Source organism: Haliotis cracherodii, unplaced genomic scaffold (genome assembly GCF_022045235.1).
Source record: "Haliotis cracherodii isolate W230 unplaced genomic scaffold, xgHalCrac1.p SCAF_12, whole genome shotgun sequence".
NCBI lineage: Eukaryota > Metazoa > Mollusca > Gastropoda > Lepetellida > Haliotidae > Haliotis > Haliotis cracherodii.
Window position 1 is genome coordinate 27,808,238 of NW_027266267.1, and position 26,558 is coordinate 27,834,795.

Sequence of the window (26,558 nt, forward strand, 5' to 3'; positions counted from 1 at the left end):
GCATATAGTTGTAGTCATTAGACATGTGTTACTTTACCAGAGTTTAACTCCCTTTTTTTCCATCATATTCAACTCATCTGAATTGCTTTTATTATTTATTTTATGGCCCAAGTCCAGTTTTCAAGAGGCCTTTAGAAGTCGAACATGAATACATGACACTGTTTTTATGAATAAGAATAAGGAAATTGTTATCAATAAAACAAGGTGTGGTGTATTCCTTGACCAACTGCTGAACTAACTTAAGAAACATCAGAACCTGAAAACAGAACCTGCATGATCAGGGTTGGTTTGTTCATCTCCTTCACCATCTTCCTGAGGCAAGAGAGTTAGCTGACTGTAGAGTCCAGTTTCCACCCTTGCCAAACTAGGCTGGTATTATGGAGTCATTTTTTGGCTGGACTAACCAGTCGATGCATAGTCCAATCAAAATCTGTTCAACATCTAGTTCGTAAACTGTTGTGCTGATTTCGGTTGATTGCAGGATTTGCAATGCATGCGTTCCGCCAATTCGGCATGAAGAGATATTTTTCAGATCTTTTCATGTTTTTAATGAAGGTGCTCAGTTAACAAAGTAAGACCCATTTTATCGCAATATAGATTTTGAATATCAATCAAATTGTCTTGACTGGGCGCTATCATTTTGTTTGAAGCAAATGTATGTGATATGAGAGATGGAATCTGATTGGTCAGTAGGAGGGCCAAAGAAGCATAATAACCACTGGTTGCACTACGATCGAGCCCAGAAATTCCAGCCTAGGTCACCAAGGTTGGAAACTGGACTTTTAAAGCCAGTTAACCCCATTGCCTCAGGAAGATGCTGTAACAGTGCATGGTGGGAAGTCATGACCTCTTATGTGCACCTCGTCACACTCTACCACAGTCCCGTGGTCAGTGGTAGTGGTCTAGTGGATAGAGCACCTTTCCGGAGAGCGGAAGGTCGGTGGTTAGATCACCGGCTGTATCATACCAAAGGATGTTAAAAGATGGTACTTGTCATTACCCTGCCTGATGCTCGGGATTGAAGAGGATGATACAGTGACTGATCAGCTTGGAGTCAGTTTCTTGTGTCTGAGTGTCATGTTAAACTGTGGTCTAGTACTATTAGAGTGACATTATTCCGCGCGCACACGCACACACACACACACACACACACACACACACACACACACACACACACACGTGTGTGCAGGCATGTAACTATATGAGTGCAATTATCTTTAACATGACGTTAAACCCCATTCCACGTCACCAATAGTTTGTTGGTTGGTTGGTTGGTTGGTTTGTTGTTTAACGCCACACTCAGCAATATGCTAATATGTAACTAATCGAGTCTGGACCAGACAATCCGGTGATTGATATCATGAGCATCAATCCACACAATTGGGATCGATGACATGCATCATACAAGTCAGGGAGCCTGACCACCCGATCCCGTTAGTCGCCTTTTGTGACAAGCATAGTCACCTTTTATGGCAAGCATGGGTTGCTGAAGACCTATTCTACCCCGAAATCTTCACGGGTCACATCACCGATGGAAACACCAGTGAAGATCCGTGTTAGATTAGGTCTTCAACAACCCATGCTTTCTGTAACAAGTGGCCATGGTATCGTGAGAGGTGGCTCACAGGATCGGCTGGTCAGGCTTGCTGGCTTGGTTGATGCATGTCATCGTATCCCAATTATGCGGATGGATGCTCATGACATCAATCACTGGATTGTCTGGTCCAGACTCGATTAGTTACAGACCGCCATATAGCTGGAATATTGCTCAGTGCTGAGTTGAACAACAAACCAACAAATGGAAGTGGATTCTTTTGTTTCATGACGAATACCTATGGTACTTAAGCACTGTACTCACACTGATTTTTCTTAAGTTTGTTCAGCGGTAGTATTGAAAGATTCAACCTCTCCTGAGAAGGGTTGAAACTATATTCAAGTCGAGTTATGTATTGTAATACACTGTTGTGACGGAATTTGTGAGAAAAGGATTATATGAATGTTGCTGTTTCAGTCTCTCCATACGCCATCGGCGCCCTCATCAGTGCTGGTCTTGCCATCCTCCTCATCATAGTCTTTGTCGCCCTTGCCATGAGGATGAAGGTGAGGGTAGGGAAATGGATGGATGGGCAGATGCATGGATGGATGGATGGATGGATGGGCAGATGCATTGATGGATGGATGGATGGATGCATTGATGAATAGATGGATGGATGCATTGATTGATGGATGGATGGATGGACGCATTGATGGATGGATGGATGGACGCATTGATGGATGGATGGATGGATGGACGCATTGATGGATGGATGCATTGATGGATGGATGGATGGGCAGATGCATGGATGGATGGATGGATGGGCAGATGCATGGATGGATGGATGGATGGATGGGCAGATGCATTGATGGATGGATGGATGGATGGATGCATTGATGAATAGATGGATGGATGCATTGATGGATGGATGGATGGACGCATTGATGGATGGATGGATGGACGCATTGATGGATGGATGGATGGATGGACGCATTGATGGATGGATGCATTGATGGATGGATGGATGGATGGGTGGGCGGGTGGATTTGATATATGGGCCACCTAAGGCATTGAACGGGATGGTGGATGCATAGCTGAGAAGGATGAATGGGTAGGGGATGGATGGAAGGTAAGAAGGAGGTCAATGGGTTCAGGGTAAGAAGGATGGTGGATGGATGTGAGGAGGTGGATTGGGGTAGGGTAAGAAGGATCAATGGATGGTAAGAAGGATGGTGGAAGGTAAGAAGGATGGGTGGGAGTATTGATGGATTGGATGGTAAGATTATTGCGTTCATGGTAAGAAGGGTTCATGGTAAGAAGGATGGGTGGGTGTGTTGATGGTGGATGGGATGTAAGATTGTTGGGTTCATGGTAAGAAGGGTGGGTGTGTTGATGGTGGATGGAATGGTGAGATGGTTGGGTTCATGGTAAGAAGGATGGGTGGGTGTGTTGATGGTGGATAGGATGGTAAGATGGTTGGGTTCATGGTAAGAAGGGTTCATGGTAAGAAGGATGGGTGGGTGTGTTGATGGCGGATGGGATGGTAAGATGGTTGGGTTCATGGTAAGAAGGATTCATGGTAAGAAGGATTCATGGTAAGAGGGGTGGGTGGGTGTGTTGATGGTGGATGGGATGGTAAGATGGTTGGGTTCATGGTAAGAAGGATTCATGGTAAGAAGGATGGGTGGGTGTGTTGATGGTGGATAGGATGGTAAGATGGTTGGGTTCATGGTAAGAAGGGTTCATGGTAAGAAGGATGGGTGGGTGTGTTGATGGCGGATGGGATGGTAAGATGGTTGGGTTCATGGTAAGAAGGATTCATGGTAAGAAGGATTCATGGTAAGAGGGGTGGGTGGGTGTGTTGATGGTGGATGGGATGGTAAGATGGTTGGGTTCATGGTAAGAAGGATTCATGGTAAGAAGGGTGGGTGGGTGTGTTGATGGTGGATGGGATGGTAAGATGGTTGGGTTCATGGTAAGAAGGATGGGTGGGTGTGTTGATGGTGGATGGGATGGTAAGATGGTTGGGTGGGTGTGTTGATGGTGGATAGGATAAGATGGTTGAATGGGTGGATGCATGGTTAGAATAGGTGGATGAATGGATGGAATGAACACTAGATTTGTTGGTGGGTGGATAGATAGAAAGATGAATGAATGAGTTTGGCTGGATGGAAAGAATGGGAGGATGACACAAGATGTTCCATCACGTTACTTGACTGTGCACCTGGTGCACTTGTTTTGCTCTAAGTTACATTTCTGAAAACTGTATAATTCACAAGTGATTTTCATGCAGAAACGTGAGCGTAAGATGCGAGAGAAGATATCGCGCGCCCATGACGAGATGCTGGATGACCAGGAAGTGGAGCTCCTTGACGAAAGTCTCCAACACCAGCCCGAGTACATGGTGAGCAGACCTACACCCAGAGCCTCCCTGATTTTAAATACAGCGGTTACATGATAACAGGATCCACACCAACTTCACGTAATCAAATCTAACCCTTTTCAGTGAAAGGAATTTGAATGTATCATTTCTCTACAACGTTCTTGATAAGCACTGGAATGGTAATATATACAAGCATCCCCTCAAAGCATATGCAAAAATAATAATTGATCTAATTTCATGGTTTTGTTGCTGCCCTTTCGCTAAATGAGAACATTACAACTGGTCTCATCCACCCATCCTTCTAACAACCCATCAATCTAACCACATCCCCACCCATCCTTCTTTCTACCCACCAATCCATCAATCTAACCACATCCCCACCCATCCTTCTTTCTACCCACCAATCCATCAATCTAACCACACCCCCACCCATCCTTCTAACAACCCACCAATCCATCAATCTAACATCCCCACCCATCCTTCTAACAACCCACCAATCCATCAATCTAACCACATCCCCACCCATCCTTCTTTCTACCCACCAATCCATCAATCTAACATCCCCATCCATCCTTCTAACAACCCACCAATCCATCAATCTAACCACATCCCCACCCATCCTTCTAACAACCCACCAATCCATCAATCTAACCACATCCCCACCCATCCTTCTTTCTACCCACCAATCCATCAATCTAACCACATCCCCACCCATCCTTCTTTCTACCCACCAATCCATCAATCTAACCACATCCCCACCCATCCTTCTAACAACCCACCAATCCATCAATCTAACCACATCCCCACCCATCCTTCTAACAACCCACCAATCCATCAATCTAACCACATCCCCACCCATCCTTCTAACAACCCACCAATCCATCAATCTAACCACATCCCCACCCATCCTTCTAACAACCCACCAATCCATCAATCTAACCACATCCCCACCCATCCTTCTTTCTACCCACCAATCCATCAATCTAACCACATCCCCACCCATCCTTCTTTCTACCCACCAATCCATCAATCTAACATCCCCACCCATCCTTCTAACAACCCACCAATCCATCAATCTAACCACATCCCCACCCATCCTTCTAACAACCCACCAATCCATCAATCTAACCACATCCCCACCCATCCTTCTAACAACCCACCAATCCATCAATCTAACCACATCCCCACCCATCCTTCTTTCTACCCACCAATCCATCAATCTAACCACATCCCCACCCATCCTTCTTTCTACCCACCAATCCATCAATCTAACCACACCCCCACCCATCCTTCTAACAACCCACCAATCCATCAATCTAACATCCCCACCCATCCTTCTAACAACCCACCAATCCATCAATCTAACCACATCCCCACCCATCCTTCTTTCTACCCACCAATCCATCAATCTAACATCCCCACCCATCCTTCTAACAACCCACCAATCCATCAATCTAACCACATCCCCACCCATCCTTCTAACAACCCACCAATCCATCAATCTAACCACATCCCCACCCATCCTTCTAACAACCCACCAATCCATCAATCTAACCACATCCCCACCCATCCTTCTAACAACCCACCAATCCATCAATCTAACCACATCCCCACCCATCCTTCTAACAACCCACCAATCCATCAATCTAACCACATCCCCACCCATCCTTCTAACAACCCACCAATCCATCAATCTAACCACATCCCCACCCATCCTTCTTTCTACCCACCAATCCATCAATCTAACCACATCCCCACCCATCCTTCTTTCTACCCACCAATCCATCAATCTAACATCCCCACCCATCCTTCTAACAGCCCACCAATCCATCAATCTAACCACATCCCCACCCATCCTTCTAACAACCCACCAATCCATCAATCTAACCACATCCCCACCCATCCTTCTAACAACCCACCAATCCATCAATCTAACCACATCCCCACCCATCCTTCTAACAACCCACCAATCCATCAATCTAACCACATCCCCACCCATCCTTCTAACAACCCACCAATCCATCAATCTAACCACATCCCCACCCATCCTTCTAACAACCCACCAATCCATCAATCTAACCACATCCCCATCCATCCTTCTAACAACCCACCAATCCATCAATCTAACCACATCCCCACCCATCCTTCTAACAACCCACCAATCCATCAATCTAACCACATCCCCACCCATCCTTCTAACAACCCACCAATCCATCAATCTAACCACATCCCCACCCATCCTTCTAACAACCCACCAATCCATCAATCTAACCACACCCCCACCCATCCTTCTAACAACCCACCAATCCATCAATCTAACCACATCCCCACCCATCCTTCTAACAACCCACCAATCCATCAATCTAACCACACCCCCACCCATTCTTCTAACAACCCACCAATCCATCAATCTAACCACATCCCCACCCATCCTTCTTTCTACCCACCCACCAATCCATCCTAACCACCTACCCATCCATCCATCCTTCTAACCACATCCCCATCAATCCATCCTCCTAATATAAAAGAGTTATGACTTTTTATGATTTTTTCCACCAGCCGTCAGAGTACTCTAAGCTGCGCATGTCGTGGGAAATTCCCCGGCGAGACATCCGCCTTGTGGAGCAGATCGGGAAGGGGTCGTATGTGGAGGTGTGGAAGGGCAGGATGCGCAAACAGCCCGGCACTAACGACATCATGCGAGTTGCTATCAAGAAACTCATCTGTAAGTGAGAAATATGGGTATCATCCTCAACTATCAAGGGTATTATGTCTCCATTTTATTTTAATACCCTTGACTCTTCATTGTCATAGATTTGCTTGTGTGTTGAATCCAAGTGTCCCCAGTTGGGATTCCAGGGTGGAATTGGTCCCCTGTAACCTGTACTGATCGCAAGAGCCGACAATTGGGTGAGGTGGTTTGGCTGGTTGATGTCACCGTACCCCAAAAACATGGCTTGGTGCCCACAGTATCAGTCACAGGATTGTCTGGTCCGCACTCGATTATTTACAGGCCACTGCTGTATAGCTGGAATATTGCCAAGTACGATGTAAGCAACAAGTGAATGGAAGTGTGAAATTTCTTCTGCCTGCATCTCTCAGTGCTCGCTTCGCATATAATACCGACACACCAAGGTATAGCTGTACTGTTCAATGCTTCCTGAGTGGGGCGTAAAACAACAAATAAACAAACAAACAAAGCTGTTGTATAACCAAGATCATTCTGTTACGGCATGTTTTTGTTTGTTTGTTTGTTGTTTAACGTCGTCATGATATGGCTGAAATATTGCCGATGTGACGTTAAATTTTAACTGACTCACTTTTTGTTGTTTAATGCCACACTCAGCAATATTCTAGACCAGACAATCCAGTGATTGACATCAGGAGCATTGATCTACGAAATTCGTATATGATGACATGCATCAACCAAGTTATCGAGCTTGACCACCGGTTAGTTGCCTATTACGACAAGCGTAAAGCACCTTTTATGTCAAGCATGGGTTGCTGCTAATTTAACCCAGATCTTCACGGGTGTGCAGCATGTATAGACTATCAAATACATGATTTCATCATGAAAAGGACAGTGATATCAGTTCAATAAACCTATCCAATAAAATTGGTATCACGATTCGATAAGTATGCAAATGAGATCACCTGGCAGGAACTACTTTTAAGCTTCTTTCATAGATGCATTGTCTGTTTGATTGAGAAGTTGTGTGATTTTGCCAAAGAGTTTAAATCGGGGTTTCCTAATGTGTCACAATGTTTCTGTGGACAAACCGGATAGCTAATCATTTGGCAGAATATGATGAATGGGGCAGGTCATCACTCATCAAACATTGTGGTAAAAGTGTTCGCTCGTCACGCCAACAACCTGGGATCGGTTCACGACATGGGTACAATGTGTGAAGCCCATTTCTCCCAGCATGATATTGCTGGAATATTGCTAAAAGTGGCGAAAAACCATATTCACTCACTCATATGCAGTTTCTATTAAGTGAAAAAACTTTTCAAGCATAGAACATTTTTAGAATGACATGCTAGAGATTATTATCCTTGTGTGTTTCCATATTGTAAAAATATATCGCCAAAGGCTCACATAAAACATTTTTGTTCCTAACATATGATACTTATAATACGGAAACACATTCAGATAATATTCTCCATGACCCACATCCGTCAGTCAACACGACTACCTGAAATGCTGTTTGAGTTGAATCATCCAAATTGAATAAGGGACCCACCACATTTTATTCTGTTCCAGAAAATACCGAAAAAGATATTTTCTAGTCTAAAACAGTGAGTGTTGGGTGGATAGCGTGTCCAGCAAGTTTTACCCCCCACCAAAAGATTGAAATCATTTATCTCCTTCAGGAATTATTTGCTTTGAAGCCAAACTCCTTTCCCTCCCTCTAGATATGAAAGGGCCGATTGTGGTGCTGGACACGTGCATTTCCAGTTAGGTGCCACTTCCTTGAAAGGGCCGATTGTGGTGCTGGACACGTGCATTTCCAGTTAGGTGCTACTTCCTTGAAAGGGCCGATTGTGGTGCTGGACACGTGCATTTCCAGTTAGGTGCCACTTCCTCGACACATTATGGAATAAGGTCATATGGGTCCTGTTTGTTTCAGCTGAGTCGACAGAAAATGAGCGTCGGCTGTTTGTGTCCGAGCTAGAGGTGATGAAGATGCTGCCCGCCCACATCAACATCATCCGCCTCATCGGCAGCTACACCACCAACGGTGAGTCATGCTCAACCATGCACAAATTGACTTCAGTTTTTGTTTTATTTTTTGAGCTGTATGGAGTGCATAGCGTTTTGAACATTTATAGCTCAATAAATGCAAAACATCTTGAAGTCAATACTGTGACATATACCAGGGTAAATATAACAATGATAGCTTCACAGACTGCTTATTTAATCATCAGATCCCTACTGACAACAGTACAAAATCAGTGATATCGTGTTCAGTCAATAAAATATAGGGATGGACATGTACTATCAGTCTTACTGAACATAGCGCTTAGAGCAAATTAATTCTGGGCATGTGAATATGGCAGTACACATCATCATCACCATCATCATCATCACCATCATTTACATATCAAGTTTATGTACATGTTTATCTCAAGCTTACCAATATTATTTGTAATACTTTACTCAACACTGAAAATTAGGATTGCTGAGAAAAAAAGTTTCTAATTTTATTTTTATTTTGACCACCGATCCAACGTTTTGTGAGAAATTATGTGTGTGTGGCTTGTTCTTGTGTACTTTTATGTTGATTTCAATCCACTGACCCTATGTTTTGAAAAATAATATCCATGAACCAACTTATTGAAAAAGACAATTCAGTCGGTGCCATGACGTTGACGTGTTGGCGTGTTCCCACAGAGCCCTGGCTGGTGATGCTGGAGTACACATCGGAGGGGAGCTTACTGGCATTCCTCCAGAAACATCGCCCCGGGCAACAGGAGGTGGTCATCAACCACAGCAATGAGAACCAGGCAGTCCGGCTGCAGAACCAGACCCTTGACCCCCACAAACTCCTGGCCCTTGCGGCCCAGATAGCCAGCGGCCTGGACCACCTTCAGAGGTTCAAGGTAGGCCGGCCGTCACGTAATGTTTACATGACCCCTAGATATAAACTGGAGGCCTTACTGACCTGAGACTTACTGACCTGAGATTTACTGACCTGAGAATTGACTTACTGACCTGAGACTTGACTTACTAACCAGAAACTTGACTTCCTGACCTGAGACTTGACTTGCTGACCTGAGACTAAACATACTGACCTGAGACTAAACTTACTGACCTGAGACTTGACTTACTGACCTGAGACATGCCTTACTGACCTGAGACTTGACTAACTGACCTGAGACTTACTGACCTGAGAATTGACTTACTGACCTGAGACTTGACTTACTAACCAGAAACTTGACTTCCTGACCTGAGACTTGACTTGCTGACCTGAGACTAAACATACTGACCTGAGACTAAACTTACTGACCTGAGACTTGACTTACTGACCTGAGACATGCCTTACTGACCTGAGACTTGACTAACTGACCTGAGACTTACTGACCTTACTTGGACCTAATTACTAGATTTTAGGACTAACAGACCCAAGACTAGGTGTGATTGCTGTTGTAACTCGGCATGTTTTGTGTGTGCAGCTGATCTACTACCGCCTGAAGACTGCCCGTGTGCTGGTTGGGAAGGGAGGCATCTGTAAACTCTCCGGCTTCGGATTTCCCCAGGAGGTGGCAGAAAGGAATATATACGAATTGGTGGGTGCTGTAAGCCAAGTCAGAAACAGTGGAACAGAAAATAGGAAGTTCAGGTCACAGTGTGTGTAGTGAACTCATGTCTCGTCCTTCGGTAGTGTAGGCTCACAGATGGCCAGGTTGTCCAAGGTGCTCACTTGGTTACTTCCCTTAGACATGCCAGGATCCTTTGACAGTGCTATACCCATGCTAGTCCAAATGTACTACCTGGGTACCCACCCCACCATTACCCGACCCTACGTGGGTACCTGCTGTAGGTCACAAGAGATAGGTTCAAAAAGTCTGATTGGGAACACACTAGTTTGACTGTAGGCCTGGCAAAATCTATTTAGGTGTCCACGTATAAAACGATCTGGTCATGTATACATTGAAGTTGACTGAAGTTGACTGAAATTTTATCTTTATTCAAACATCAGAAAAGTCAGAAGGAATGTGTGCATAGTCAGAAAGAAATGCAAACATAAGTTACTAAAAATGTAGTGTAACCATGGAGTTCCAGATAATTTTTTTCATTAAACAATATATCACGTGACTAACCATGGGTCTGGGTAGACCTGGGTAGACCTACCTGACCTACCTGATTGATATTCTGACTCACCTTCTCACATCAACCTGTGTAAAATGCCATGCTGACACCAAGTCACAAGCCTTACCTCCTGAACATTGTAGGCCATTGCTCATGATATCAATCACTGCATTGTCTGGTCCAGACACAATTATTACAGACCGCCGTCATATTAGATGGAGTATTTAATGAAACCTGAAACATTTTGTTTTCAGTCATCGTCCCCTGTGAGGTGGCTGGCTCCGGAGTGTCTGGCGGAGAAAGTGTTCAGCATCAAGACAGACGTGTGGGCGTATGGAATAGTTTTGTGGGAAATCCTACATTTTGGTAAGTGGCATATATAAACAATGTATGGATCGCTTGATGGTAATTATGTCTTATTAAACACATTCAAATAGCTTTTTGCACTTGATTTATTGTCATGCAACAATTTTATTAAACTTTAATTTAACTTTAATCTTGTGATTGATTGGATACCCCAAATCAGTGCAAAATTATGCTATTTGGTATCACGTTTTGAATAAACAATTTCGACCATTTCTGTGATTTGAATGATGTTCTTCCCATCTTTTTCATTGTCTGCCTTCCTTCTACTCTCTAACATGCAGTGCTGTGCAAGATGGTTTCTTGGCTGTTGTCAAGAGGCCTTCCAAGGGGGCAATGGCTGCCTCCACTCTGCTGCACATGTGGTCTTTGTGGAAGGAGTGAAAGGTCTTGCAGTAGCATCTTCAAGCATATTCACAATACACTGCTACCCTTTTGATAGAGATATTTGTGTCTTTCCATGAAACACAAAACTGATTCTCAAGTGGATATTTTTACAGAATATGTGCTGATCTCCATCAAAAGTAATGAGTGGAGTATAATAAGATGATATCTGTGGCTGTACGGGATGGTGTGCATGTTTCAGGGATGACCCCGTACCCAGCCATGGGGCCCCAGGAAGTGCTGGAGAGGGTGCAGTCTGGGTACAGGATGCCCCAGCCCCAACACTGCAGCCCACACCTGTAAGTGTCCAGGGTTACATTCAGGGGAAGTGTCCATGTTTACATTCAGGGGAAGTGTCCAGGGTTACATTCAGGGGAAGTGTCCAGGGTTACATTCAGGGGAAGTGTCCAGGGTTACATTCAGGGGGAAGTGTTCAGGGTTACATTCAGGGGAAGTGTCCAGGGTTACATTCAGGGGGAGTGTCCAGGGTTAAATTCAGGGGAAGTGTCCAGGGTTACATTCAGGGGAAAGTGTCCAGGGTTACATTCAGGGGAAAGTGTCCAGGGTTACATTCAGGGGAAAGTGTCCAGGGTTACATTCAGGGGGAAGTGTCCAGGGTTACATTCAGGGGAAAGTGTCCAGGGTTACATTCAGGGGAAGTGTCCAGGGTTACATTCAGGGGAAGTGTCCAGGGTTACATTCAGGGGAAGTGTCCAGGGTTACATTCAGGGGAAGTGTCCAGGGTTACATTCAGGGGAAGTGTCCAGGGTTACATTCAGGGGAAGTGTCCAGGATTACATTCAGGGGGAAGTGTCCAGGGTTACATTCAGGGGGAAGTGTCCAGGGTTAAATTCAGGGGAAGTGTCCAGGGTTACATTCAGGGGAAAGTGTCCAGGGTTACATTCAGGGGAAAGTGTCCAGGGTTACATTCAGGGGAAAGTGTCCAGGGTTACATTCAGGGGGAAGTGTCCAGGGTTACATTCAGGGGAAAGTGTCCAGGGTTACATTCAGGGGAAGTGTCCAGGGTTACATTCAGGGGAAGTGTCCAGGGTTACATTCAGGGGAAGTGTCCAGGGTTACATTCAGGGGAAGTGTCCAGGGTTACATTCAGGGGAAGTGTCCAGGGTTACATTCAGGGGAAGTGTCCAGGATTACATTCAGGGGGAAGTGTCCAGGGTTACATTCAGGGGGAAGTGTCCAGGGTTAAATTCAGGGGAAGTCTTCAGGGTTACATTCAGGGGGAAGTGGCCAGGGTTACATTCAGGGGGAAGTGTTCAGGGTTACATTCAGGGGGAAGTGTTCAGGGTTACATTCAGGGGGAAGTGTCCAGGGTTACATTCAGGGAGAAGTGTCCAGGGTTACATTCAGGGGGAAGTGTCCAGGATTACATTCAGGGGGAAGTGTCCAGGGTTACATTCAGGGGTAAGTGTCCAGGGTTACATTCAGGGGAAGTGTCCAGGGTTACATTCAGGGAGAAGTGTCCAGGGTTACATTCAGGGGGAAGTGTCCAGGGTTACATTCAGGGGAAGTGTCCAGGGTTACATTCAGGGGGAAGTGTTCAGGGTTACATTCAGGGGGAAGTGTCCAGGGTTACATTCAGGGGGAAGTGTTCAGGGTTACATTCAGGGGGAAGTGTTCAGGGTTACATTCAGGGGGAAGTGTCCAGGGTTACATTCAGGGGGAAGTGTTCAGGGTTACATTCAGGGGGAAGTGTCCAGGATTACATTCAGGGAGAAGTGTCCAGGGTTACATTCAGGGGGAAGTGTCCAGGGTTACATTCAGGGGAAGTGTCCAGGGTTACATTCAGAGGGAAGTGTTCAGGGTTACATTCAGAGGGAAGTGTTCAGGGTTACATTCAGCGTAAATTGTCCAGGGTTACATTAAGAGGGAAGTGTCCAGGGAGAAGTGTCCAGGGTTACATTCAGGGGAAGTCTTAAGGGTTACATTCAGGGGGAAGTGTCCAGGGTTACATTCAGGGAGAAGTGTCCAGGGTTACATTCAGGGGGAAGTGTCCAGGGTTACATTCAGGGGAAGTGTCCAGGGTTACATTCAGGGGGAAGTGTTCAGGGTTACATTCAGGGGGAAGTGTTCAGGGTTACATTCAGGGGAAGTGTCCAGGGTTACATTCAAAGGGAAGTGTTCAGGGTTACATTCAGGGGGAAGTGTCCAGGGTTACATTCAGGGGAAGTGTCCAGGGTTACATTCAGGGGAAAGTGTCCAGGGTTACATTCAGGGGGAAGTGTTCAGGGTTACATTCAGGGGGAAGTGTCCAGGGTTACATTCAGGGGAAATGTCCAGGGAGAAGTGTTCAGGGTTACATTCAGGGGAAGTGTCCAGGGAGAAGTGTCCAGGGTTACATTCAGGAGAAGTGTTCAGGGGGAAGTGTCCAGGGTTACATTCAGGGGAAGTGTTCAGGATTACATTCAGGGGGAATTGTCCAGGGTTACATTCAGGGGAAGTATCCAGGGTTGCATTAAGAGGGAAGTGTCCAGGGTTACATTCAGAGGGAAGTGTCCAGGGTTACATTCAAGTGAAGTATCCAGGGTTACATAAAGAGGGAAGTGTCCAGGGTTACATTCAGGGAGAAGGTTACATTCAGGAGAAGTGTCCATGTTTACATTCAGAGGGAAGTGTTCAGGGTTACATTCAGGGGGAAGTGTCCAGGGTTACATTCAGGAGAAGTGTCCATGTTTACATTCAGAGGGAAGTGTTCAGGGATACATTCAGGGAGAAGGTTACATTCAGGAGAAGTGTCCATGTTTACATTCAGAGGGAAGTGTCCAGGGTTACATTCAGGGGGAAGTGTCCAGGGTTACATTCAGGAGAAGTGTCCATGTTTACATTCAGAGGGAAGTGTTCAGGGTTACATTAAGGGGAAGTGTTCAGGGTTACATTCAGGAGAAGTGTCCATGTTTACATTCAGAGGGAAGTGTTCAGGGATACATTCAGGGAGAAGGTTACATTCAGGAGAAGTGTCCATGTTTACATTCAGAGGGAAGTGTCCAGGGTTACATTCAGGGGGAAGTGTCCAGGGTTACATTCAGGAGAAGTGTCCATGTTTACATTCAGAGGGAAGTGTTCAGGGTTACATTCAGGGAGAAGGTTACATTCAGGAGAAGTGTCCATGTTTACATTCAGAGGGAAGTGTCCAGGGTTACATTCAGGGGGAAGTGTCCAGGGTTACATTCAGGAGAAGTGTCCAGGGTTACATTCAGAGGGAAGTGTCCAGGGTTACATTCAGGGGAAATGTCCAGGATTACATTCCGGGGGAAATGTCCAGGGTTACATTCAGGGCAAGTGTCCAGGGTTACATTCAGGGGGAAGTTTCCAGGGTTACATTCAGGGGGAAGTGTCCAGGATTACATTCAGGGGGAAGTGTCCAGGGTTACATTCAGGGGGAAGTGTCCAGGGTTACATTCAGGGGGAAGTGTCCAGGGTTACATTCAGGGTGAAGTGTCCTTGGTTACATTCAGGGGAAATGTCCAGGATTACATTCCGGGGGAAATGTCCAGGGTTACATTCAGGGCAAGTGTCCAGGGTTACATTCAGGGGGAAGTGTCCAGGGTTACATTCAGGGGAAGTGTCCAGGATTACATTCAGGGGGAAGTGTCCAGGGTTACATTCAGGGGGAAGTGTCCAGGGTTAAATTCAGGGGAAGTCTTCAGGGTTACATTCAGGGGGAAATGGCCAGGGTTACATTCAGGGGGAAGTGTTCAGGGTTTCATTCAGGGGGAAGTGTTCAGGGTTACATTCAGGGGGAAGTGTCCAGGGTTACATTCAGGGAGAAGTGTCCAGGGTTACATTCAGGGGAAGTGTCCAGGATTACATTCAGGGGGAAGTGTCCAGGGTTACATTCAGGGGTAAGTGTCCAGGGTTACATTCAGGGGAAGTCTTAAGGGTTACATTCAGGGGGAAGTGTCCAGGGTTACATTCAGGGAGAAGTGTCCAGGGTTACATTCAGGGAGAAGTGTCCAGGGTTACATTCAGGGGGAAGTGTTCAGGGTTACATTCAGGGGGGAAGTGTCCAGGGTTACATTCAGGGGGAAGTGTTCAGGGTTACATTCAGGGGGAAGTGTTCAGGGTTACATTCAGGGGGAAGTGTCCAGGGTTACATTCAGGGGGAAGTGTTCAGGGTTACATTCAGGGGGAAGTGTCCAGGATTACATTCAGGGAGAAGTGTCCAGGGTTACATTCAGGGGGAAGTGTCCAGGGTTACATTCAGGGGAAGTGTCCAGGGTTACATTCAGAGGGAAGTGTTCAGGGTTACATTCAGAGGGAAGTGTTCAGGGTTACATTCAGCGTAAATTGTCCAGGGTTACATTAAGAGGGAAGTGTCTAGGGAGAAGTGTCCAGGGTTACATTCAGGGGAAGTCTTAAGGGTTACATTCAGGGGGAAGTGTCCAGGGTTACATTCAGGGAGAAGTGTCCAGGGTTACATTCAGGGGGAAGTGTCCAGGGTTACATTCAGGGGAAGTGTCCAGGGTTACATTCAGGGGGAAGTGTTCAGGGTTACATTCAGGGGAAAGTGTTCAGGGTTACATTCAGGGGAAGTGTCCAGGGTTACATTCAAAGGGAAGTGTTCAGGGTTACATTCAGGGGGAAGTGTCCAGGGTTACATTCAGGGGAAGTGTCCAGGGTTACATTCAAGGGAAGTGTCCAGGGTTACATTCAGAGGGAAGTGTTCAGGGATACATTCAGGGGGAAGTGTCCAGGGTTACATTCAGGGGAAATGTCCAGGGAGAAGTGTTCAGGGTTACATTCAGGGGAAGTGTCCAGGGAGAAGTGTCCAGGGTTACATTCAGGAGAAGTGTTCAGGGTTACATTCAGGGGGAAGTGTCCAGGGTTACATTCAGGGGAAGTGTTCAGGATTACATTCAGGGGGAAGTGTCCAGGGTTACATTCAGGGGAAGTATCCAGGGTTGCATTAAGAGGGAAGTGTCCAGGGTTACATTCAGAGGGAAGTGTCCAGGGTTACATTCAAGTGAAGTATCCAGGGTTACATTCAGGAGAAGTGTCCAGGGTTACATTCAGGGAGAAGGTTACATTCAGGAGAAGTGTTCATGTTTACATTCAGAGGGAAGTGTTCAGGGTTACATTCAGGGGGAAGTGTCCAGGGTTACAATAAGGAGAAGTGTCCATGTTTACATTCAGAGGGAAGTGTTCAGGGATACATTCAGGGAGAAGGTTACATTCAGGAGAAGTGTCCATGTTTACATTCAGAGGGAAGTGTCCAGGGTTACATTCAGGGGGAAGTGTCCAGGGTTACATTCAGGAGAAGTGTCCAGGGTTACATTCAGAGGGAAGTGTTCAGGGTTACATTAAGGGGAAGTGTTCAGGGTTACATTCAGGAGAAGTGTCCATGTTTACATTCAGAGGGAAGTGTTCAGGGATACATTCAGGGAGAAGGTTACATTCAGGAGAAGTGTCCATGTTTACATTCAGAGGGAAGTGTCCAGGGTTACATTCAGGGGGAAGTGTCCAGGGTTACATTCAGGAGAAGTGTCCAGGGTTACATTCAGAGGGAAGTGTCCAGGGTTACATTCAGGGGAAGTGTTCAGGGTTACATTCAGGAGAAGTGTCCAGGGTTACATTCAGAGGGAAGTGTTCAGGGTTACATTCAGGGGAAGTGTCCAGGGTTACATTCAGAGGGAAGTGTTCAGGATTTTATTCAGGGGGAAGTGTTCAGGGTTACATTCAGGGGGAAGTGTTCAGGGTTACATTCAGGGGGAAGTGTTCAGGGTTACATTCAGGGGGGAAGTGTTCAGGGTTACATTCAGGGGGAAGTGTCCAGGGTTACATTCAGGGGGAAGTGTTCCTGGTTACATTCAGGGGAAGTGTTCAAGGAGAAGTGTCCAGGGTTACATTCAGAGGGAAGTGTTCAGGGTTACATTCAGGGGGAAGTGTTCAGGGTTACATTCAGGGGGAAGTGTTCAGGGTTACATTCAGGGGGAAGTGTTCAGGGTTACATTCAGGGGGGAAGTGTTCAGGGTTACATTCAGGGGGAAGTGTCCAGGGTTACATTCAGGGGGAAGTGTCCAGGGTTACATTCAGGGGGAAGTGTTCCGGGTTACATTCAGGGGAAGTGTTCAAGGAGAAGTGTCCTGGGTTACATTCAGGGGAAGTGTTCAGGGTTTTATTCAGGGGGAAGTGTCCAGGGTTACATTCAGAGGGAAGTGTTCAGGGAGAAGTGTTCAGGGTTACATTCAGGGGAAGTGTTCAAGGAGAAGTGTCCAGGGTTACATTCAGGGGAAGTGTTCAGGGTTTTATTCAGAGGGAAGTGTTCAGGGAAAAGTGTTCAGGGTTACATTTAGGGGAAGTGTCCAGGGTTACATTCAGGGGAAGTGTTCAGGGTTTTATTCAGGGGGAAGTGTCCAGGATTACATTCTGGGGAAGTGTTCAGGGAGAAGTGTTCAGGGTTACATTTAGGGGAAGTGTCCTGTGTTTCTGAGTTTTGTTTCTCTCAAAGCACTTTGTACACTTTGAAAGTTCAAATGAAGATATTGCTTCTCTTTGCCTCAACAGAGTTGCCTCCCTTTTACCATATCTGAGATTACTTTGCTTCGTGATTCAAGTCAGGTCTGGATATTGAGATTGAATATTTTCAAGTTTTGTGTTTCTCTACAGGTTCAACATGATGTCAGCTTGTTGGCATGGCAACCCTGAAGACCGTCCGACCTACAGTCAAATAATTGAAGCTCTCACAGAGTTAGCTCAAGATCACTACACACACATCATGTTCGACCGACTACCAGATTATCTTAAAACTCCAGATGCTTACGAGGATACTGTGTCTTGAATGACTTTGATCTGGAAAATAAAGGTCATTTGTCCAGACAGCCTCGTGAATGTTTGACACGTTTAATGTCATAATCATATATGTATGTATTCTCAAGAAATTTCTTTACTGAATGACCTTGACTTTGCTATAATATTGACCTTGACAGTAACATGGAGTCAGGGATCATGGACACAATGTTTGACCATGCTACAAATGTGCTTAGGTGCCACTACTTTCCAAAATGCTGTTAGCACTGATGTGAACTATATATATCCTATAAAGGAATGAAAACAATATTTTTAGAAAATATTGCTGTATTTCAGAAAGATTGTACTTTGTAAATGACCTTCACCTCTGATGTCTGAAACCTTGACCTTTAAACGTAGCGTTTCTCAGATATCTCCTGAAATCATCCTTCATAAGAGATTGAATTGATAGACTTTGTCACACCTAATATTATCTCACTGAGACAAGTTTTCTCAAAGGAATACTACTTGCCTGTTAGTTTCAGATATGGAGATGGCAGCTACTGACAGGAGGGAATAGATGCTACTCAAACTTTGATAGGGATATTTTAGATGCTGTTTGAAGATGCTGTCCTATGATTAGTACTTGTTATATTGAGCGACACGTTTTGACTTTTTTTGTTTATGGATTCAACTAAGATCTACAATAGAAAATAAGATAACAATATTTTGAAGTAGTTTTATCATTGATGGATAAAAACCTGTACAACTTCAAAACCTGTAGGTCCATGCTGACAGTAATTCCTTCTCTTACAGTACAATGATGTATGTGTTGCCATACAAGCAGTTAAGATCTTGTATCTTGACCAGATTTATCATTCAACTCTCTCAAAACAAATTCATACAAAACTAAACATATCAGCTTCTCAACATTTTTATTGTTCTACTTTTGTCTGTCATTGTGAAAGCAAGGGTGTAGCCTTGATGTGGAATTTTCAACTTCACATTTTCAAAGTTTGATATTTTAGTATCTATCAAACATTGAGCAGTATATTTGTGGATTTGTTGAAAAAAAATATATGCTTATTTATGTATATGTTGGTGCCAGCGGTAAGACTGGTAATGATAGGTGCAGAACCTGTCGTGAAACATTGATGAAAGATGTCACACTTACCTGAGATTCACTCTGATTGAGATCTACCAGCAGCTTCGGTTCATACAGAGATTTAACCTAAGTGGAAATTGTCGACAACTTGCTTCTTTAGATGCTCCTCACACATTAAACTGAAGAGTAGCTTTGAAAATTACGGTAAGTCCGCTAGTCTAAGACTTTGAACTTCCGGAAGGTCTAATGACATTTCATTGTGTAAGACCACTTTTACCATTAAAGTCTTATTTTTGAATTCATTGAGGAAATAGGGACAGCTTCCTGTTTATAAGCACGGTATTTATTCCAGAAAACGCCAGGACTCTAATAGGTGTCAGCCTCCAATAAGTGCCATTTTCGGAGCAGCATACAACACAATAAGCTCATGGTCTCTAATAAGTGCTGGGTCTCTAATAAGTGCTGGGTCTCTAATAAGTGCTGTGTCTCTAAAATGTGCTGTGTCTCTAAAAAGTGCTGGGTCTCTCATAAGTGCCATGTGAGTTAGATTTAGATTACCCTCTCTTAAATAAATAATAAACATGCTTTGAAGTGAAGGATACCATGTTTATCAACCACATGGCTGTGCATATTTCTGTAAGTGGCTTCCATGTGTTTATGCAGCAACACCTTAGTTGTAATAGCAAGGTCCCGGTCTCTAATTACCGCTGAGCCTCCATTACCTGCCAGGTTTGGAAACTTGTTCAAAGAATATTAAAGTGCCAGATTGCTTATTAGAGGAACTACAGTAGCTGAAATACTGCAGCTGCATTAGATCCAGCTCAATCTCTGGAATTGTATCAATTCCCTCACCATTTGATTCCTGTTTGATACTTAATTAGTACGGATACTAAAAACTGATACTTAAACTTGATGCTATTACTTGATACTGATAATGATAAAATTATATTTGATGTTAATACTTGATATGAATATGGAAACTTGATATGGATACTGATACTAATACTTGATACCGGTAATTGATACTGATGTGGATAATTAATATTTGATGTTAATACTTGATATTTATATTGATACTTCATACGGATACTTGATACTAATACTTGACACTGATACTTGATACTAATACTTCACACCGATACTTGATTCTAATACTTGATACTAATACATGATACTGATACTCAGTTGTAATTTGTCTCCATGAAACAAGCAATGTGCATTGTTACTTTAACATCAGTTTTATCCCTATTTACACTGTCAGAGGTGAGTGCACATTCTGACTTTTAGAAATATATCCTACATATGCATTGTACATAGCAATACACTTTTACGCTTCAAGTTTCCACACCAACTTATTGATGTGGTCTCATTGTGGTATTATTCTCATTCCTCAGAAAGTAATTACTTCAAATAGTTTGTGAATTCCACAGATGACATCGCCATGTGAGTTTGACTAAATTAACAGTGTTCCTGTTGTAACCTTTATGTTAATATTCAGGATATGATTGTCCCTAGGTTTAATTATATTTAAGTTAATTTAAGTTAAGTGAAGCTAAGATTTTCAAAAATTAATTAATTTGAAATACAGTAATTTAATCAAAATATTTTTATTTTTTTCAATATGCCAAGAGACAGAAGGAAAAATTTAAAACATATTAGATGATGTTGACTTGTTTATTTCAATGAAAAGTAATGTCAATCCAAAACAGCATTTTAAAAAAATAGTCTTGTCTGAAAACAGGAAAATATAGACGTGTGACCTTCATGTTCAATGAGGGGGACACATCCCAACTCTGTCACTCATATTCAATGAGGGGGACACATCCCCACTCTGTCAGTCATGTTCAATGAGGGGGACACATCCCCACTCTGTCAGTCATGTTCAATGAGGGGGACACATCCCCACTCTGTCACTCATATTCAATGAGGGGGACACATCCCCACTCTGTCAGTCATGTTCAATGAGGGGGACACATCCCCACTCTGTCAGTCATGTTCAATGAGGGGGACACATCCCCACTCTGTCAGTCATGTTCAATGAGGGGGACACATCCCCACTCTGTCAGTCATGTTCAATGAACTCCACTAAGACTCCCAAGAGAAGTACACTGTATTCAGTTTCCTGGCTTAACTCTACCGATGGCTGAAATGGTTTGTATGGTCCAAAAAGATTACCCTGTAATTGAAATATTTAAGAAACCAAATAATTGATGAAGGGAAACATTAAATCTAATTGTTTCTAACTTGCAACTTGCAAAAAAACAATAGGGGTACATGTAGCTCTTACAAAATATTTTCATTATTTGTTATTTATGATTCATAATTTGTATCACTCATCCTGTCCGTGTTTCATAAACATGAACAGATTCGAATCTGATAATTAACTCAATCATTTCACTGAATTTTGATATCAATCATATCATTCTCATTTTTTGCAAAGATATGATGTTTGAAATCTGCTCACTCTGTGTTCATATAATAGTGTTTTAAGTCTTTTACTTTAGTGAAGAATCTCATTCTGATTTTAATCTTATAGCTCAACCTTTTTGCCGAATAGTATTACAGTCTCGTGCAATTTTGTAGTACTCTCATGTCAGTATTAGTTTTGAATGCTGTATTAGGTGTAAAATTGTGTTGCCTTTGTCTCAGTCACATGACATTATTATAGTCACATGACATTCTGGTAGTCACATGACCATGTAGTCACATCAAAATTTGTAAATATGGGAGGGTAGGTAACCCATATTTACTGAATTAAATAGTTTTCTTATGAGCTCACTTTAAAAATTAATTTCAGAATAATTGTTTTTCATTTTTGGTTTTGGAAAAATATATCTGTAAGCTTAGTAACTGAACAAAGACCTCAACTGTAAAATAATCCCATTGAGACAACCTTCCAAATTCTGATCATTCAGAATACTTGCCAAAGTTATTCATACCATGACATTTCTATCGACCGAAACAATATATCTACAGTAATGACTTTTCCATTATTGATGATTTTGTCAAAATTCTGTTCTCATTTATATTTTGTGACCTTCATTAGATCATGTCATTATATTATTGGAGACCCTCCTTTTTTCTTTGTGAGGTGGTCTTGTGGTTGTGGTGTTGTCTTGCAATGCATATACATGGGTTTGATTCCACATGTGGGTAGAATGTGTGAAGACCATTCTTGGTGTCCATCCCTGTCATGCAATTTCACCACAACCACCCCGCTCCACCCCCATTAAACATGTGTGTTTCCAGATTCACCCCATCAATAATTAAGGTAGTTTAGTCAGCTTTAAGCGGCTTAAGGCCTCACTGATGGTCTCTTAACAAACTACCACACCTAAGAACTTATTTCACAAAAATGAAGTTAAATTTAGACACTTGTTTTGATATATATATGTTATATTCAGTGTGTAAAATGACTCAGTTTACAGTTATTTTTCCATTTGTTATATCATAACAAATTCCAAACATATTTTTGCTCTATTTCATCACCAAGTGACTGCAAATGATAGGATTATAAAAACAAAACAAAGACAAAGTATATATATATATTTTTTATGGGGATGGGGGGGCTTCTTATCCTAGCATAATTAGTCCATTGTGATGTTTTTAAGCCATTGTGAACCTCTTTATAACTTTTAGTCAATCTGAAGGAAAAATTATTGTAAAATGACTGAAATATTTTGGCGTTTTGTAAATTGACTCAGTAATTATTTTACACATTGACTGTAACATATATATGATTGTATTCGCTCATGTCATGCTGAAATGTACATAAGTTCCTGGCATTTATCTGCCAATGTCTTCTCCATTGACTTGCCAATTTCTTCAGAAGTTGCTAGATCTCATTACTGTAGTGGATGGAGTGTAAGTTTTTACACCATGTATATTTATGGTAGTAAATGTTTTCCCCTCCGATTGTATTGATGTATTTTTCATGTATGTTACATATCAGTTTACAGGGAGTTTAGTTCAACTTGTACAAACAAACAATGTGGTTGGGTTCCAAGTGAAAAGATCTGGTTTTGATATTCGTAGCTTTCAACGCCAACTGTCATCCTAGGCCATAACAAATAAATTATATGGTGTTTGAAAATTTGAGATATATTTGTAAGTAAAGAATTTAGATAATTGTAATATTAATGTTATGATCTGAGGAATACCAGTAACCATATACTAGACTCAGCTAGCTTCCTCTCAGGTAGGGGTAAGGCAAGGTGAAATGGGGTTTCAAACTTATTGCACTTATAGGCATGCACATGTATTTGTGGTATTCATCATGCTAGCCATCTCAGATACCATGCCACAGTTTAACATGGATACCCCACTCAGACACAGTATACCGACCAGTACCGACCAGTACTTGTTTTAGCCCCAAAATGCTGAGTGCCAGGCAGGGCAACAACAAGTTCCATCTTTTTAATGTCTTTTGGTATGACGAGGCCGGGGATGGAACAATCAGATGATTCAGGTGTTCCATCCACTAGACCATGGAGGCGGTCTCAGGTAGGAGAAAGGTTGTCACATGTTTGTTGAGCTATGTCTTGCTTCCCTACAGCTGATGTTTCATGATAACTCCAAGCGTTCTAGTCACAACAATCACAAACATCACATTATCCCATATTCACATTTTTGTTGTTCTTTTTTTATTTAAACGTTTGGTCATGGTGAAATTATGTTCCCAAAGTACAAATAAAATAATGACAAAGAATGCTGCAATTAAATGTTTTTTTTTACGAATATCTGTTTTTCATTTGCAACGATTTTTTAAATTTTGCTACAATTTTAATTTAAAGAAGTTGTGTTAGGAACTTAATCTTTTGTTTAATCCCAGACATTTTAATTTTATTTTATATGTGATGGTAATTTATACAAGTAAATACATTTGAAACAAGTACAATGAATTGGTCAGCCCTATGCGTAATAAAATGTGAATTTGTGTTAATTTGAATCCTTTTGAATTTAATGATATTATTTAAATGAAATTTTCTCTGTGTTACTACAGCTGCTACAGTAGCAACAAGTTGCAGCAGCAGGTGCTTGTTTAATACATGTATAGATGTGTGTAGTTGACATGCTAGAGGTCACGTCCAAATATTCATATATTGTTCAGACAAAACATTATTTTAGTGATGTTATATTTGTTGTTCAGTATTTGAATTTGAATACATAACCATCATTTATTATTCGAGTCAGTGTCAGTCCCTTTCAAACTAATTCTGTGATTTGTGTTGAAAATCAAACTGCTTCATTAAAGATGTTGATATTTTTTATTGTATACCACTCAATTTTTTATAAGGATACTAAGATATCTGATCCAAAAATATATTTACATGTATTGAGTGAGCACTTGGGTGGCCCAGTCATATACATAGTTGCCTCCCTTGGACAGTCAAGGATCATGTGATTGTGGGTTTGAATCCAGATTCTCCCTGATTATGATCTGTGGTTTATCAGCACCATATCATGTGGGTTTCACCTAAGTGGTAAATGTGTAAGATGGCATCACGTCAGGCTTGCTGGAACTGGAACTGGAACACAAGACACAAACCACTCATAACATTAGAATAGGAAGTTTGCTGTTTGATTGAATAACAGCAATATCACTGTCAAAGGTTTAGTGGTATATATGTCCCGCTGTTTGCTTAGTTTGCATCAGACATTGGAACATGAACATGCAGATGACATAATTAGTTGCTTATTGAATTCTGGATATTCGACAATATGAACCAAAATACTTAGTTGACAAATTTGATTACTTTAAATACTTTTAGATATACATAATAATTAATTGAATTATTATTTTATAAGACTTTGGCTACAATAATGAAAAACTAAAGTACAAATCAATATGTGTTCTGATCATATTTTATCATACATGTTAAATGATGGCAAAAATCAAAGAATTGTATATACTTCTTAAAAAAGTTAAGGACCACCCATCTTTCATATGATTATTATTAATTTGCCGTGGCATAACAGATCAGTTGTAATATGAAAGAATCAGGTGATCCTTAACCTTTTGAGTAGTATGTGAGAATTTATATAATGTGTGATCACACAAGTTATCCTTTAAACATAAAGAATTTGAAGATTGTATGTGAATACCAATAGTGTATTCCTGAAAGGGTGCATTTAATGAATATATTTAGTTGTTTATCATTGTATCAGTGGACAGTTGTTATCCCAAGTCCTTATACCAGACACAGACATTTGAATCTGTATCCATGGAAATATCTCTGCTTAGCTGTAGCTGTGATTTAAACGTATTTTAATTTCATTATATTTCATATGATTGAAATCTGGGTTGGACAGCCATAATTGATTATGTATGTGAATACAACTCCAGGAAACCACTTGCAATAGTAACAAATGTTATATTTGGGATAAATCTGTCTAAAAAACTACAAATTCTAGTACTTTTGGGGGTAGAGTCCCATCTGGTATATCCTTCTATTAAAGGTAACAAGGTTTGAGTAAAGAATATGTATTCATGTGAAAAACATCAAATTTACCAAATAAGTTACTTCTATATAGGGAGGGTCACTGTACATTGAAAGACCACTTTAGGCTTCTGTCATTCATGACTGGATTCAAATGTCTGTGCCTTCATTGTCATCAGTCCATGTTTTTGTGTGTTTGCTTGTTTTCATGTTGATTTACCATACATTTGTCCAAGTCTTTCTGTTGAATGTGCTGTGATGTAGCAACTCAATATTAAACTGTATTGTATTTTAACTATATTAAACAAACCTCACCTTCAACTTGTAGCCTCTGTTGTCACTTCCTGTTGTCATGTCGGAGGGTAATAACCCAAACCCTGCCACCCCAGAGTGCGAACCTGACCCCCTGCCACCCCAGAGTGCGAACCTGACCCCCTGCTACCCCAGAGAGTGAACCTGACCCCCTGCCACCCAAGAGTGCGAACCTGACCCCCTGCTACCCCAGAGTGTAAACCTGACCCCCTGCCACCCCAGAGTGTGAACCTTACCCCCTGCTACCCCAGAGTGTGAACCTGACCCCCTGCCACCCCAGAGTGGGAACCTTACCCCCTGCTACCCCAGAGTGGGAACCTGACCCCCTGCCACCCCAGAGTGGGAACCTTACCCCCTGCTACCCCAGAGTGAGAACCTGACCCCCTGCTACCCCAGAGTGCGAATCTGAGCCCCTGCCACCCCAGATTGCGAACCTGACCCCCTGCTACCCAAGAGAGTGCGAACCTGACCCCCTGCTA

The 26,558-nt window shown here is 42.7% G+C and overlaps 1 protein-coding gene across 2 annotated transcripts in view; it reads left to right on the forward strand.

The window, feature by feature from the left end:
- LOC139458320 (fibroblast growth factor receptor 1-like) overlaps positions 1 to 26,058 on the forward strand; it is a 95,814-nt gene extending 69,756 nt beyond the window's left edge. For both annotated transcript variants that reach the window (XM_071239708.1, XM_071239709.1), the window contains 9 exons: positions 2,012 to 2,100; positions 3,828 to 3,938; positions 6,477 to 6,642; positions 8,549 to 8,659; positions 9,313 to 9,521; positions 10,095 to 10,208; positions 10,986 to 11,097; positions 11,681 to 11,777; positions 18,103 to 26,058. In XM_071239708.1, coding sequence (XP_071095809.1) covers positions 2,012 to 2,100; positions 3,828 to 3,938; positions 6,477 to 6,642; positions 8,549 to 8,659; positions 9,313 to 9,521; positions 10,095 to 10,208; positions 10,986 to 11,097; positions 11,681 to 11,777; positions 18,103 to 18,274 — 1,181 coding nt within the window. In that variant the 3' untranslated portion in view covers positions 18,275 to 26,058. The remainder of the gene's footprint in view (positions 1 to 2,011; positions 2,101 to 3,827; positions 3,939 to 6,476; positions 6,643 to 8,548; positions 8,660 to 9,312; positions 9,522 to 10,094; positions 10,209 to 10,985; positions 11,098 to 11,680; positions 11,778 to 18,102) is intronic.
- The last annotated feature ends 500 nt before the right edge of the window (positions 26,059 to 26,558 follow it).